The sequence below is a fragment of the Marmota monax genome, unplaced genomic scaffold (genome assembly GCF_021218885.2).
Source record: "Marmota monax isolate L192 unplaced genomic scaffold, Marmota_monax_Labrador192_F-V1.1 WCK01_AAM20220418_F8-fsc00003, whole genome shotgun sequence".
Lineage (NCBI taxonomy): Eukaryota > Metazoa > Chordata > Mammalia > Rodentia > Sciuridae > Marmota > Marmota monax.
Genome location: NW_026694084.1, coordinates 18,958,910 through 18,973,856, shown reverse-complemented (window position 1 = coordinate 18,973,856; position 14,947 = coordinate 18,958,910). Strand labels below are relative to the sequence as shown.

General features: G+C 30.6%; 1 protein-coding gene across 7 annotated transcripts in view; it reads left to right on the top strand.

The window, feature by feature from the left end:
- The window catches only part of Csmd3 (CUB and Sushi multiple domains 3), a 1,151,628-nt gene that overhangs the window by 1,089,746 nt on the left and 46,935 nt on the right, over nucleotides 1-14,947 (top strand). For all 7 annotated transcript variants that reach the window (XM_046464911.2, XM_058585685.1, XM_058585684.1 and 4 more), the window contains 5 exons: nucleotides 351-524; nucleotides 6,760-6,933; nucleotides 10,473-10,646; nucleotides 11,428-11,613; nucleotides 13,606-13,779. In XM_046464911.2, the coding sequence (XP_046320867.1) occupies nucleotides 351-524; nucleotides 6,760-6,933; nucleotides 10,473-10,646; nucleotides 11,428-11,613; nucleotides 13,606-13,779 (882 nt within the window). The remainder of the gene's footprint in view (nucleotides 1-350; nucleotides 525-6,759; nucleotides 6,934-10,472; nucleotides 10,647-11,427; nucleotides 11,614-13,605; nucleotides 13,780-14,947) is intronic.

The window sequence follows — 14,947 nt, the reverse complement described above, 5'->3', positions numbered from 1 at the left end:
TAAGTTAGAGAAAGATTTGGGACTGATGAATTAACCTTTCTTTACTCTTGAGATTGTTTTTTCCTCTAAAGCCAGACTGGCCAAGTCAAAATTCAAAGAAAATAACTTCACCACGTGTCACTATCACGTTAGAAGGTTTATGGGCACTCAAGGAGACTTAATTTTTCACTTGATTTAAACATTACACATGAGTACCTGTATCAAAACATGATATCACTCTACTAATATATGTGATTTTTTGTTTTTAGGTAATAGTCAAAAATAAATCATACAGAATCCAAATGTTAAAGGCATGTTTTTGTTGTAAGTGGATATTGACTGTGTCTTTATTATAATTTATTATTTTTAAGTTATTTCCTGTGGAGAACTGCCTACACCTCCAAATGGAAATAAGATTGGAACTCAAACTTCATATGGCTCAACAGCTATCTTTACCTGCGATTCAGGATTCATGCTTGTGGGATCCACTGTACGGGAATGCCTTTCCTCAGGTCTTTGGAGTGGATCTGAAACCAGATGCCTAGGTATAGACTTTTAATTCACTTTGATAAACTTCTCCCCCATACACACATATACTGCATAGGAGGCAGAGCTTTGTTTATTCAGTAAGGATGCTAAAAATCAGAAAATACTTAACTTTAAAAATGTTTCATGGTAGAAAAGCTATTAAGTAGATAACTCTTAAAGTTAATCAACTAGTATTTTTAATGAGTCTTCTGTCATTAGGAGAGACACATTTTCTTCCAGGCATGGGAAAATAAAAAGGTGGTAACTAATTGTGGAAAATTATATGTTGGCATACTCAGCTGGATTAATTGCTGTAGCAGTTAATTCATTCTAAACCATAGTCAGTTCTTCTATTACCTATTTGCTTAAGGTAATGACTGAAGAAGAAAAACACTGTCTACAGTTAAATATCTTTCTCCCTTTTATTTTGTAAGATTTCAATGAGTAAAACTACTTTCTATTAAAACTTTTAAATTTGTTTTTTGAATGTGATTTTAGGCAAATGGGATTTTTCCCCTTAGGGTTTTCTGAATTCATTATAAAAACTGTTCAGTAAAAGAAACAGAATGAGCTTTTTTATCCTTCTTTTATTATAAAAAGAATATTATGATTTATACTTCATCTCTTTTTTAAAAAGTCTTTAATAATTTCTTTAATGTTAAGAAAATAATATGATTCGTGCTAAAATAATTTTGAGATTCAACAAATATTAAATTGGGTAATACTGAAAATTGTTCTAATGAGTATTCACTTGTCAACATCTTTCTGTTTAATAATTTAAAAATTACTAATTGTCATGAGTAGGATACTGCAACATTTGTACATTTTTTCTTTAAGAAATCTATATAAGAATATGACACATGACATAAACATGTACACATTAACAATTTAAATCACATGTTGTTTTGCTGACAAGGTTGAAAATATTCATGGTAATACATTTCACTATTTGAAACAGATAGCTGTAGCTAGAAATTGGGGTTAAAATTTCATTTTTTCTTCCCTTACTCAGGCACAATTTTTAATAGTGTATACTTGGATGCCCGATAACAGTAATTTCTTTCTTAAGAGTAGACTTATTGAATGTGACTACTGCATGAAAAGAAAATAGTAAATAAAGCAAATAATTGCATATAATATATGATTAAATGATCACATAAAATATTTCTTAATAATTTCTAAACTGATTTTGGTTATGCTGATTTTATTACAGATTACTTAGTTTACTTATAAATTTGAAGATCTATTGTAAACTTAAATACTGTATTTTATTCCTTTATGGTTTAACGAACTCTTATTTTACATTATGTTTTCGTTGACTTGCTATATAGTGTGTGTTTTTTTTTTCCACCTATTTTGATTCTTGATTATATTCTCTGGGAAAACAGGGCATAACTGGGATATTTATGAACAAATGTCTCTCAGCTTATGAAGACAGCATCATGCACTGCAGAGGATGTGGTGCTGACAGCTAATACAAATTTAAAAGGATCCTGATAGGAGAAAGTGCAGTTCCAAACAATAAAATCCTAGAATTTACTCTAAGACATGATCTGAAGGATTCACTCCTTCTTATCTCACCCACATAGCCCCTTTTTGACTTAGAATTGAGGCTAGGATGTGTTTATGATTGTGTTGTGGAGTACAGTGCATTTATTCCCAACTCTCCAGCTTTTCATGAAGAGACTTTTTTTTAATTGAAAAAATAATTGTCAGTGAACACTCATATGTGAACACTCCTATGTCTCCCACCTAGATTATGTAATAATCTAGTATTTTGTTGTAATTGCTTATCACCAACATCTTTCCAGGCCTCTGTCAGTCCATCAAAACCTTTTTAAAAGGAATTTTAAAGTAAGTTGTGGAAATCATTGCATCTGTATCATTAGCTAGAGTTAATATTTTTAATGGTTCTTATTTCTTTTACTTCCTGTGGCAAAATTTACATACAGTAAAATAGGTATATTATAAATTCATGGTTAGATGAATTTTTACAACTGTGTTCACCTCTATAACTAAACCACTATATAGAATTTAAATTTTTTTTAAAAAGTTTCTTTGTAATGCTCCACAATCTCCAACTTACTTCCCCCCTCAACCTGAGGCAATAATTTTTCTGATATTTTATCACCACATATTAATTTTTCCTATTCTACAAATATCATGGAATCCTGAATTATGTGCTATTTTGTGTAAGGTTCTTTCATTTTCTTTCATCTATGTTGTTGTTTTTATACTTTGCTATTTTATTGCCAAATAGAATTTATTTATATGCATATAATATCCTTGAGATATTATTTTGTTGGTGAACACCTGGACACTGTCCAGCTTTAGGGTATTATGAATAAAATTGCTATAAACATTCCTATGAAAGTCTTTCTGTTAACATATGCATTCATTTTTGTTTGATACTCAGAGGGAGAGGTCTGGTTTTCTCATATTCTATCAGCATGTATTTTTATGATGTATTGTTTGATGTCTTCTGATGTGTAATGTAGTTTCCTGAACTTATTAGCTAGTCATGAATTTCTCTTTGGGAATATGGTGAAGTAAGTATTGAATTATAGTACTTAGCAAATTCTAGTTGAAAGACTTTTATCATTACATGTTTAATGAGTATTTTCTCTCAGTCTGTGACTTTCTTATTCATTTTTAAATAGTGTGTTTCAGTGAGCAGGAGTTTTCAACTTTGGTAAAGTCTGTCTTGGTTTTTTTGTTTGTTTTCCTTTGGCTCTTGCTTTCTAGGTTCTGTTTAGGAAAACTTTGCTCAACCGTAGTCACAAGGATTTTCTATCACATTTTCTTCTGGAAACTTATAGTTCCAGAATGCATATGATTTAGCTTTCATTTTTTTTGTTGTTGTATATTTTATATGGTAGGATTGAGGTTTTTTTTCCTAGTATGATGTTTGGCACTGTCTATTTTTTAAGAATTTCATAATAGCATTTGATATCAAGTATGTAAGTCCTGCAAATTTCATGTTTTACAGTTAGTTTATCAAAGAAAGGAAACTTTTTAAAAAATTTCTATTAGTGCTATGGATGCCTCAAAACAAATACATATGTATGTATATATATTTTCCCAAAAAAAAGTTTTTATAAAATTGATTTTTTTCTTCCTTAAAAATATCAAGTTGCCAGAGATATTTTTTCTTTCTTAAATATTTTAATTTACCAGTGTTTTACGTGGGGATTTTTTTTTTGTTTAGTAATTCTAACACATTAATAAGAAAAAAAACTATTTGAACTATTCATATTTTCTATTTTGTCTCATGTTATTTTTGGTAAATTATAATTTGTAAGGAAATTGTCCTTTTTCTGAACTATCAAAATATATTAGCAGAAAGCTATTTCAATATTTCCTCATTTTAATTTTCTAGGCCTTAATAGAGATATCACTTCATTCAGTCCTGTTTCTGGTAAATTTGTTCTCTCCTTTTTGTGTGTAGTTAAAGTTGGTTAGGAGTTTAACAATTTTGGACTATTTTAAAGGAAACAATTTTTACCCTAGTTAATGTTTTCTGTTGTTTGTTTAATTTTCTATTTCTTTGATTTCTGTGTTTTAAATATTTTCTCTTGTCTACTTAGTGTGGCTTATTTTACCTTCTTTATTTTGCTCCTCTCCTTTTTTTAAGGTGGAATTTTAGGTGGATTTTTATATAGCTTTATTTGTTTATAATAAGAATTTTTTTTTCACAATGAAACTCAGTATTTTGTGTAACTAAAATACACTAATAAAATATTCATATATTAAAAATACAGAAGCTGATAACTTTCAAACTCAAATTAAGTCAACCTGATAATAATTAAGAATTTTTTGAAAATTTTTTAATTTGTTGTTTTTAGATGACAATAGGGTGTATTTTGACATATTATAAAAACATGGAGTGCAACACATTACATTTTTAATTCCATTCTTATGGTTGAGTATAATGTGGAGTTACACTGGTCATGACTTAATATGTGAGCATAGAAAAGTTATGCCTAATTCATATACTGTATTTACTCCCATCTTCCCTCCCTCCCTTTATTCCACTTTGTGTAATCCGCTGAACTTCCATACTTCTCCTTCCTAGTCTCCCTTGTTATAGGTTACCATCCATATATCAGTGAGAACATCCTACCTTTCACTTTTTGAGATTGGCCTATTTCACTTAGCATGATATTCTCCAATTTAATCCATTTATTGGCAAATGCCTTAATTTTATTCTTCTTTATAGCTGAGTAATATTTCACTATGTATACATACCACATTTTCTTTATCCATTCATCTGTTGAAGGGTACCTAGGTTGGTTCCATAGCTTGGGTATTGTGATTTGAGTTCCTATAAACATTAATGTGGCTGTGCCACTATAGTGTGCTGATTTTAAGTCCTTTGAATACATATAAAAGAGTGGGATAACTGAGTCAAATGGTGATTCCATTCTAAGTTTTCTTAGGAATCTCCATACTGCTTTCCGGAGTGGATGTACCAATTTGCAATCCCACCAGTAATGTATGAGTGAACCTTTTCCCCCACACCCTTGCCAAGATTTATTGTTACTTGTATTTTTGATAATTGTCATTCTAATTGGAGTAAGATGAAATCTTAGAATAGTTTTGATTTGCATTTTTCTAATTTCTAGAGATGTTGAGCATTTTTTTCATATATTTGTTGATTGATTTATTTCTTCTTCTGTGAAGTATCTGTTCAGTTCCTTAGCCCATTTATTGATTAGGTTATTTGTTTCTTGAGCTCTTTATATATCCTGGAGATTAATGCTGTGTCTGAGGTGCATGTGGTAAAGGTTTTCTCCCATTATGTGGGCTCTTTCTTCACATTTATGATTGTTTCCTTTGCTGAGAAGAAGCTTTTTAGCTTGAATCCATCCCATTTATTGATTCTTGATTTTACTTCCTGTGCTTTAAGAGTCTTATTCAGGAAGTTCATTTCTGAGCTGATAATGATGGAGAGTTGGGTTTACTTTTTCTTCTAGTAGGCACAGGGTCTCTGGTCTAATGCTAAGGTCCTTGATCTACTGTGAGTTGAGTTTTGTTCAGGGTGAGATATAGGGGTTCAATTTCAATCTACTACATATGGATTTCCAGTTTTCCCAGAACCATCCATCAAGGAGTAAATACACTCTCTTCTCAACAGTATATGAATCCTTCTCTAAAGAGACCATATCTTAGGCCACAAAACAAGTCTTAGTAAATACAAAAAAAAAATAGAGATAATACCTTGCATTCTATCAGACCAAAATGGAATTAAATTATAAATCAATGCTAAAATTAAAAAAAAAATAGACGATTTTCTAACACTTAAATAATATTCTATTGAATGACCAATGGATAATAGAAGAAATCAGGGATGAAATTAAAAAAAAAATGCTTAGAGATACATTGTGGGTGAGGGACTGGCTAGCTGAGCTAGCTGACAGCAAAATGCCCTCATACCCTCTCTTCCAACCTTCGGACCCAATATAGCCTTTCCTGTCAGTCCCTACAAGTCCCCAGGCTCAAGGATCTAGGGAGAACCCAACTCTCTTGAGCCTCTCTAACCTGTGTTCCCCTGGTTGAAATGCTCCCAGATTCTGACTTTCTACAGGTTAACTAAGTTCAGACAAGCCCACACAGACCTAGATGCAAACTCATGGAAGTTGGTTTCCAGTTTCTGAAGACTCCACAATGGTTGCAATCCTAAAATGGCTCCTGGGTTGGCTCTCCACAAAGGACTGATAAACTCTGGTGGAGCAGGTTTTTTTTTTTTTTTTTTTTAAATATCCAATTAATGAGGCCAACAGTCTCTGGTTAGGTGAGGGCAGACTGTCTCAGAATTTTTCACTCTAAGCCTCAGAGAAACGTGGTATTCCTGCTGCATGAGTTCTGGGTACTGAGCTAGGAAAAATGCTGCCTCATGCTAATTTGTCATCTTGGATCCCCTTTATAATAAGAAATCTATACCTACAAATTTTCTTGCTAAGCACTGCTTTATCTACATACCTCAAATTTTGATATGTTCTGTTTTCATTTTTAAAGATTGATACAGTTTATAATATCTTCTGGATACATGTCAGTCAAAGTGTATTTTCCTTTAATTTCCAAAAACCTAATGTTTTGCTATATATCTTATCATTACCTGTATGCTACATAATTATGTTTGAATTATTTATGACATACTTCTAAGTAAACATTAAAATTTAGTTAAACAATATATGTACATAAACATACAAAGAACACAGTATAAAAATAGTTCTTTTTGATTCTTTATAGCGGGTCACTGTGGAATTCCAGAACTCATTGTGAATGGTCAAGTCATTGGGGAAAATTATGGATACAGAGACACAGTTGTATATCAATGTAATCCTGGTTTTCGGTTGATTGGTTCTTCAGTGAGGATATGTCAACAAGATCACAATTGGTCTGGTCAGCTCCCATCCTGTGTGCGTAAGTAAGCATGCCAAAAGCAATGAGAGACCTCTGGTCTCATAGAATGACCAATTTTTTTTTTTAGTAGGCAAGATAGTTATTTATATAATTATTTGTTATACAAATAATATAAAGTGAATTTCTACAATCCATTCTCTTGTACTGTTTTATAAGTCCTTAAAGTGGACATTTCAGAGCATATATAACCATCCAAAAGTAAAGTGGAAGAAAGTATTAGTATATCTGTTATATTTGTGTTTTCACATAAAGACAAAATTAAACTCAGCTCCTTAGTATTTAATATATAACATATATAAATGAATACTTATTAATGGAAGGAAAATATATCCTCAACAAATTTTCAATTATAAAAATTTAAAGTTTTTGATAACCCTATGCAAGAGTATCAACATTCTTATTATACTACAAAGCTTTTGATAGTTAAAAGTATTTCTCATTAATGTTTTTTAATAGGACATACATGTGCAGTAGATATCACATCAAATTATATCCTGGTGAAGTACAATTAGTGAGAAAAAATAAGATAACATGAAAAACTATTGTTCTCATTTCAGTTTCATTGCTAATTTTTTAAGTAAACAAGTTATTTAATCTTTCTGGACTCTAATTCCTTTATAAAGAAAATAAATAGTTAAAAGTGTTTATCATTATGGTACCTTTTAGCTTCAGAATCTATCATTTTTAATGTATCAAAGTAGTGTTTTCTCATAAATTATTGTTTGAAATATTTTAAAAAATAATTTAAAAGTTTATTTCAAAGGCAATGTTTCTATTATTGTAGACTTCATACAAAACTATGACTATGTGTACTTTTAGAATTATTTTAATGAAAGATCCTGGCATTTCAACAAATATGTATGTGATCTTTTAAGTTGATTTAGATGCTAACTGATACATAAAATTATTTTGCAGAAAGCACTATTTCATAATAACTACTTAAAGATACCTATTGTTCTTGGTGATTTTAATGAATTTCTTCCTATACCTATGGTATGGTTTTATCCATTCTTCTATTTACTTGCTATTATTATTTTTATGTTTGGAGTGCTTGAGTACTCCTCACACAGAATAAAGGAAGATATTTGGGGCATGAATAAGTCACATAGGAGGGGACCAAAGTATGAGAGAGAAAGTGGTGGTGTGATTGTCAGGATGTCAGTAATAGGGTCACATCTACAGTCTTTTATATGTAGACATCTTAATGCATTTAAGAGTTGCCCTCACCATATTTGTTCATGTTCTCACTAACCATGAATGAGATAAACCCAAATTAATTGAATTTGATGGTAATCTGAGGGCAAATCTCTCTATTTGGTAAAAACTAATGCCATTTGTTGACCACTAACCTGAGTCTCCTTCATAGCTCCTACCAGAGCAATGGGTCACATACCCCCCAAAGGGCTTTATACTAAACAGAACATTTTTATGTCTCCTTCTATTCTTTTTTTCTTTTTGTGGTGCTGGTGATCAAACCCAGGTCCTCATGCATGCTGGGCCATACCTCTAATCCCTGGGCATTCACTCATCATCTTATCTGACCCTATCAAGGATAAGTTCTAAGTCAAGACTGCCTTTGTACATACAGTACAAAGTGGGTATTTGCTGAACTTGTTCTTGCTTTTACCAATACAGGCCTTCTAACCAGCCTCCAGTGTTTGTACAACTTCCAGTGCCATGTATTCTATATTTCCAAAGAAAAATGCAGAATAGTTTGCTGGAAATTTGAATGTTACCAGTCATATTTACTTGTCCAAACTCTCTCTAGAAGTGAGAACATTGGAATAAAATACTCTCATGGAATGCAGTTTGCTATTGAGTGGATAAGTAAAGCATGCTGGCTCTAGAGCGTTGTGTATTTATTATGAATGCTTTTTTTACAAAAATAAAAAAAGTGATTGAATAAGGATAACTCCATTCCATTCACTTACTTCACTTATTCTCAAATGTACACAATGCTCCAGACAATAATTTATCCTTATTTTGTTATTAAAATCAATTATCCATGTATTTCTTGTTTCCTAACAATTTCTATTTCCAGTTATTGACATTTATAGTAAGAGTCTTGTGACAGTAAAATAAAATTGTAAAATATTTTAATTATAACATCATAGGGTAAGCCTCAGTGAAATAATATATACTTTTAATGAGGGCTCAGAGGAAGTATTTTATTTAATTAATGACTAACATTTATAAATTTCATCATTTTTAATTTTATCTGATTAGCTGAAATTTTTTAGAATACTAATTTCATGGAAAATTCTTTTTTGTGTTGAGATAATAAGATACTAGAGCATATAGTTAATAAGTAAAGTCACTTTTCTCAGACACACACATACACATACACCCACCACTGATAGATGATTTAAAGACAGAAATATTCTGCTTGGATATGGCCTAGATTTTTTACTTTACATTTGTATTCAACATAGACAACTCTTATCACTGTTTTTCTTATCGAATAATTGAGACTTTAAAATAGAATTGGCCCTTTGGGTAAAACTGGTTTCTTTATTGATAATTTTAAACAAGAATAAGATGCAGTTAAATTTCCAAATGAGTAGGTTGACATTAACAATACAGCTGAAAAATAATTGCTCTTGGGTCATTTTGAAAGTACTAAAGGTGACTATGCTCTTTCACTGTTCCCAATTATGAAGCAGTATTCCAGGACTTGCTATGATTAATAGAGTGAGATTATGCAATAAAACGGTTCATAGAGATATGGAGTGTTTGGGGAAAGCCAGCACTATATAAAATTTATAGTGGGACCATAACATTAAAAGGATCTAAATAATTCATTTGATAACCTTATTTCCAAGCAAAATTGTATTAAATTGTCAAATATCAATGATGATGAAAATAAACCAGTAAGATTGATTGCTTTGGAGAATATTAATATCAGTATCTCAAAATATTAATGAGAATTCTGGTGCAACATCATGCATCATTTTTTGCAGTCCACATTACGTAGTTACATTAATTTACTTTTAAAGCACATTTTCATGTATCAATATATTACTCATAAAAATTGATTGTCTAAAAACTATTAAAAGGTCTATTTCAAAATTAAATAAAAAATATGTCTTTAAGTACCTTCAGTTCTTAAACTTAATGCAAAAAGGAAAACTCATTCAGTTTTATTCCACATTGTTGTTAACTAGTTACTGAAGCTTCAGTCATTCCTCGGATTTCTTTGAACTTCAGTATTCTTCCTTAAAAAAAAATTAGAAAGAATAAACTAAGCACCATGAAACTTTTAACATCTATGTACCACTTAAAGAAAATTGTCATAATTTTAAATCATTTTCTACTTTCTAATATCATATTTCTTCTTACTAATATTATTTCTACTATTTCTGTTTTATTTTATTTATTTCCATTTTCTTTATATTGTAGTACTTTAAATATATATCCACATATAAGGTGATCTTTCTACTCTACTTGAAATGACTAAGCATAATTGTGATGTGATAATTAATAACTAAATGTTCTTCTGTTTTTTTCCATCCCCAATCCCCCATCGCCAATGGTATTAGCTGTTAGCTGTGGTCACCCTGGTAGTCCAATATATGGAAGAACAAGTGGAAATGGATTTAACTTTAATGATGTGGTAACGTTCTCTTGCAATATTGGTTATCTTATGCAAGGACCAACAAAAGCCCAGTGCCAGGCCAACAGACAATGGAGCCATCCTCCACCTGTGTGCAAAGGTAAAAGGCTAAATTTATTCCAGTGTGGGGACATGGTGTTAGTGTGTCTATGTAAACATAGATGACATATCCGAAACAACTTGGCAGCACAGTATAAACTTTCCAACTAGAGCAAAAAGCTTTAATATTGATGCCATCTCATTAGCAATGTTTTCCTCTTCTTAAATTTTGAAAGTTAAAATGAGAAAATTATAATTCTGCTCAGCTTTACTATTTTATACCTATTTGTGTTTGCATATAAGCAGTCTTTAAGAACTTTTTATTTGCAACTTGCTTAATAATTAATGGAACTTAATTCTGGCATATGTTTGTAAAAACAAATTTGGGGGCCTGAATTACCATGACACGGGAATGGAGGCTTTATTTGTTGATTTCTATATAGAAACAGATTAAAGATACTTTTTTTTTTAGTAAGTTCCTACTTTGCAAGGCAGTGTGAAAGACATCGTATTATCTGATAAAGTGAATATAATTATCATTCTCTATATGTTTTATTTCCTGAAATTCAACAATAGCTTAAAATATATCATTGTTTATATCTACTCTCAGCATAATTCTTATAAGTTTTCTATTACTCAAATAAATTTGTCAGAAATTTTTTCTCTTTTTATATTTCAAGCACACAGATTTCAATCCATTATGTTAGTAATTCATAAATTAATTTTTTTGGAGTCTTTTTTTATTTGATTAATTTACCTCTGAAACTGCTTCTAAGTTCTTAATAGAAATTTATGTAGTAGATAATTCCAAAATATTCTTTAAAAATTTGTCATTTGTTTAGTGGTCAACTGTTCTGATCCTGGAATTCCAGCCAATTCCAAAAGAGAAAGTAAAATAGAACATGGAAATTTCACCTATGGCACTGTAGTATTCTATGACTGCAATCCAGGATATTTTTTATTTGGATCTTCAGTTTTGATATGTCAGCCAAATGGACAGTGGGACAAACCTTTACCAGAATGTATCAGTAAGTAGATAATATGAATTGTTCCTTGAGAAAATGCCATGAATGCAATATGGAAGTTCATTGTTTGTAAAATAGTTAGAACTGTACACTTGATCTTAGCCAAAAGGCCGAGAAGCGATAGTTAGAACTGTATATCAGAGGAAAACAAATTGCTTTATTCCACTGTTTTGAAATTACACTTCCACCTATTCTTACAATTCAATGCCCAAATGTCACCTTTCTTTATATTAATGTGACAAATATTTGTTTTATTTTGAGTTTTAATAGAGCAGGTAGAATGTGAAAAATCAGTATCTTTGATACTTGATGTTATTATTATCTTAGGAAGCAATTGCATTTTTATATTAATATCTCAAATTTCATCCAAGGCAAAATATGTCTTAAAGTTAAGTAGCCATCAGTGTTTCAGAATACTTGAGGTGTTGCTTGAAATTTATTGATCTTAAATATCTATCAGATAGAGGCACACATTAAATGCAATAATTCTTTTTTTTTTTTTTTTGTGATGCTGGGGATTGAACCCATGGCCTTGTGCATCACTCTATCAACTGAGCTATATCCCCAGCCCCCTTCAATAATTCTTAATATACACATTTTTAAAGTCAGTTAACATTGAGCACTTTTAGTTAAATGTTATATTAGGAGTTGTAGAATATGAGTAAAATAAATTGTAACAGAAAGGCATGTAATTCACATGTAAACTGAGAAAAACAAATTAGGAGAAGTGAATCAAAATTTCATAAAGACAGAAGTGAAAGGAAATTCTAAGGATGCAGTCAATTGACAGATCTCAATTGAAAGACATGGTAAAAGTTAGACATGACAGGGAATGGAAGTTTTATAGAAGGAAGGACTACTGTGTCAGGCAATCATTGTGCATGTTATTTTTGATTATACTAAAGTGTTCAATTATAAAATTATACTTTGTTCATGTATTATATTGAGACATTTCCTTTATATTAATCAGATGGACTTTTATGAAAATTTATAAGAATGCTCATATACTAATGAAAAAACAAAACTTTTTGCTATGTCTGTAAAATTTCAGATTCTGTGTAAATAATTCAGTAAATTTGACTTTGACAAAGTAGTCTAATTGTTTAAATAATTCTCTTACTTGTTCTTGTATAGCTACATATCACTTTTGTTTTGTAGGACATGTAAACCTCTTATCTCTCATACACTTTTTGCATTTTAATTTTGTATACCACTTTCTACCCGTGTACTAAGTGCTCAAATGTATTATTACATTTATGCCTCCTTAAGTGCTGTTTGATACTCCAGATATATATGGCACTGTATGTTTTTCCAAGCCCAGTTAGCAAGGACATACATTAATTTCCCAAGCAACCTCTAGCTTGTAAGGAATATTCCACCATCTGTTGACTTCAGATTTTGCTATGCCAAACAGAATTTTAGATGACATGCCACTGAATGTTTTCTTTGTACAGCATTCTTGGAATGAAATGATTCTAAACTATAAGTTAGATTGTGGTTCACAGATCTGTCTTTACTCCATCTCCTTTACTCTCAAAAATACTTCTATTTTAATCTCTGTTTGGGCTCATTTTGAATTCTATAGGGCTTTCTATATCCTTATTTAGCAATCTACATCACTCCTCTCCCGAACGTTTGCCTCCTTGTCCAGGGGAAAACACACCTCAAATACGTGCACATATGCACTCAGGCATGCATTCATCACCTGTAAATTCATACTTGTATTAACCCCTCAAACATTTTTATGCTTGCTTACTTTATAAGATTCTTTTAAACTCCTACTTAGGATGACTGGGTTAACACAGTAGCTCTCATAACTGAGAATTCCATTTTATATTTAAATAGCCAGGTTTCACAGAGGTAGAGGTTTGTTTCTGTAGATTTTGATGTTTGAGTAGAAAAAATTTGCTCCTGAATTATTTTATAAACGAGTTGATTCAGGTTGTTCGATAGGAGATATAAAAAAATTTTATATCCAATAATTATGTATTGTAGTGATTGACTGTGGACACCCTGGCGTTCCTCCTAATGCTGTCCTGTCTGGCGAGAAGTATACATTTGGGTCTACTGTTCACTATTCCTGCACAGGAAAGCATTTCCTTCTAGGCCAGTCGTCAAGGACTTGCCAGTTAAATGGCCATTGGAGTGGATCACAACCTCATTGTTCAGGTACCACTGGGAAAATTGGATGATCTGTGTCAAAAATTACATTATGATGATGGTGACAAATATGTGTGTGTGTATATACATATACATACACATATATATACATATATGCATACATATATAGGTTGTTTTATATATATATAATATGTATATATAAACATATATAATATGTAATATACAACATATAATATATGTATTAATAATATATGTAGTATGTCTTCAGATTGTTTTATATATATAATATGTATATATAAACATATATATAATATATATATAACATGTATATATAATATGCATGTATAAAACAATCTGAAGACATAGTACATTTCTCTTAAAATTTCGTGAGATAAGCTGAAACATTGCTTATATGTATATTGGAATATTTCTAACATTATGTAAATTTAGAGGCAAATTAACACCAATCTTCCAGATAATAAATTACATGTGTGTGATTTGAACTGTTTTGTGCCTGATGTAAAGAATTATGAGGTTTTCAGATGCTACACTTTATAAAGTGCTTTTGTTCATAAAAATGATGAAACTTCTCATGCTAAAGTAGCTGTTCCACTTAGCAGACATCAAGTACAACTTTCCTCAGAAGCCAATGTTTTATTGTGGTTTCTTGTCATAGTTCAGTTCTTTTCTACTTTTACAATTGATTACTTAATGGAATAATTTAAAAATAAATTTTTAAGGAATTTAAATTAAATGAACCTAATAAGCCTTCTGAAAACTATCCTAACTTTCTGTATTTTGGGGAAATGTACAGATATTGAGCTCATACAACCTCAGTCACCATCTTCAAATGAAAGAATAGTAAAGCTTTTTAATTTTATAATCTCTTCACAGAGTATTTGACTAATCTTTTCTAAGATGTTTTACGTACTGCTTTTTTTCAAAAAAGTTGAATTCCCTTTATTCATTATATAGATATTTTGATTATTTTTCTGCCTTTTTTTACTTATATATTGTACATTGTCTATATAATTTTATTTATTCATGGGGAGATCATTCTGATAACTCATCAGTAGTTGTCTTACATTATACTCCCTTTAGATATTAAAATTGTGACTTGGTTAGTTGGTGTACAGATCTTACAACTAGTGGTTAATTTCTATGAAGTGATTGCCTAGGACTTCAAATTAATCTACATATTTAAAAATTATGTTTA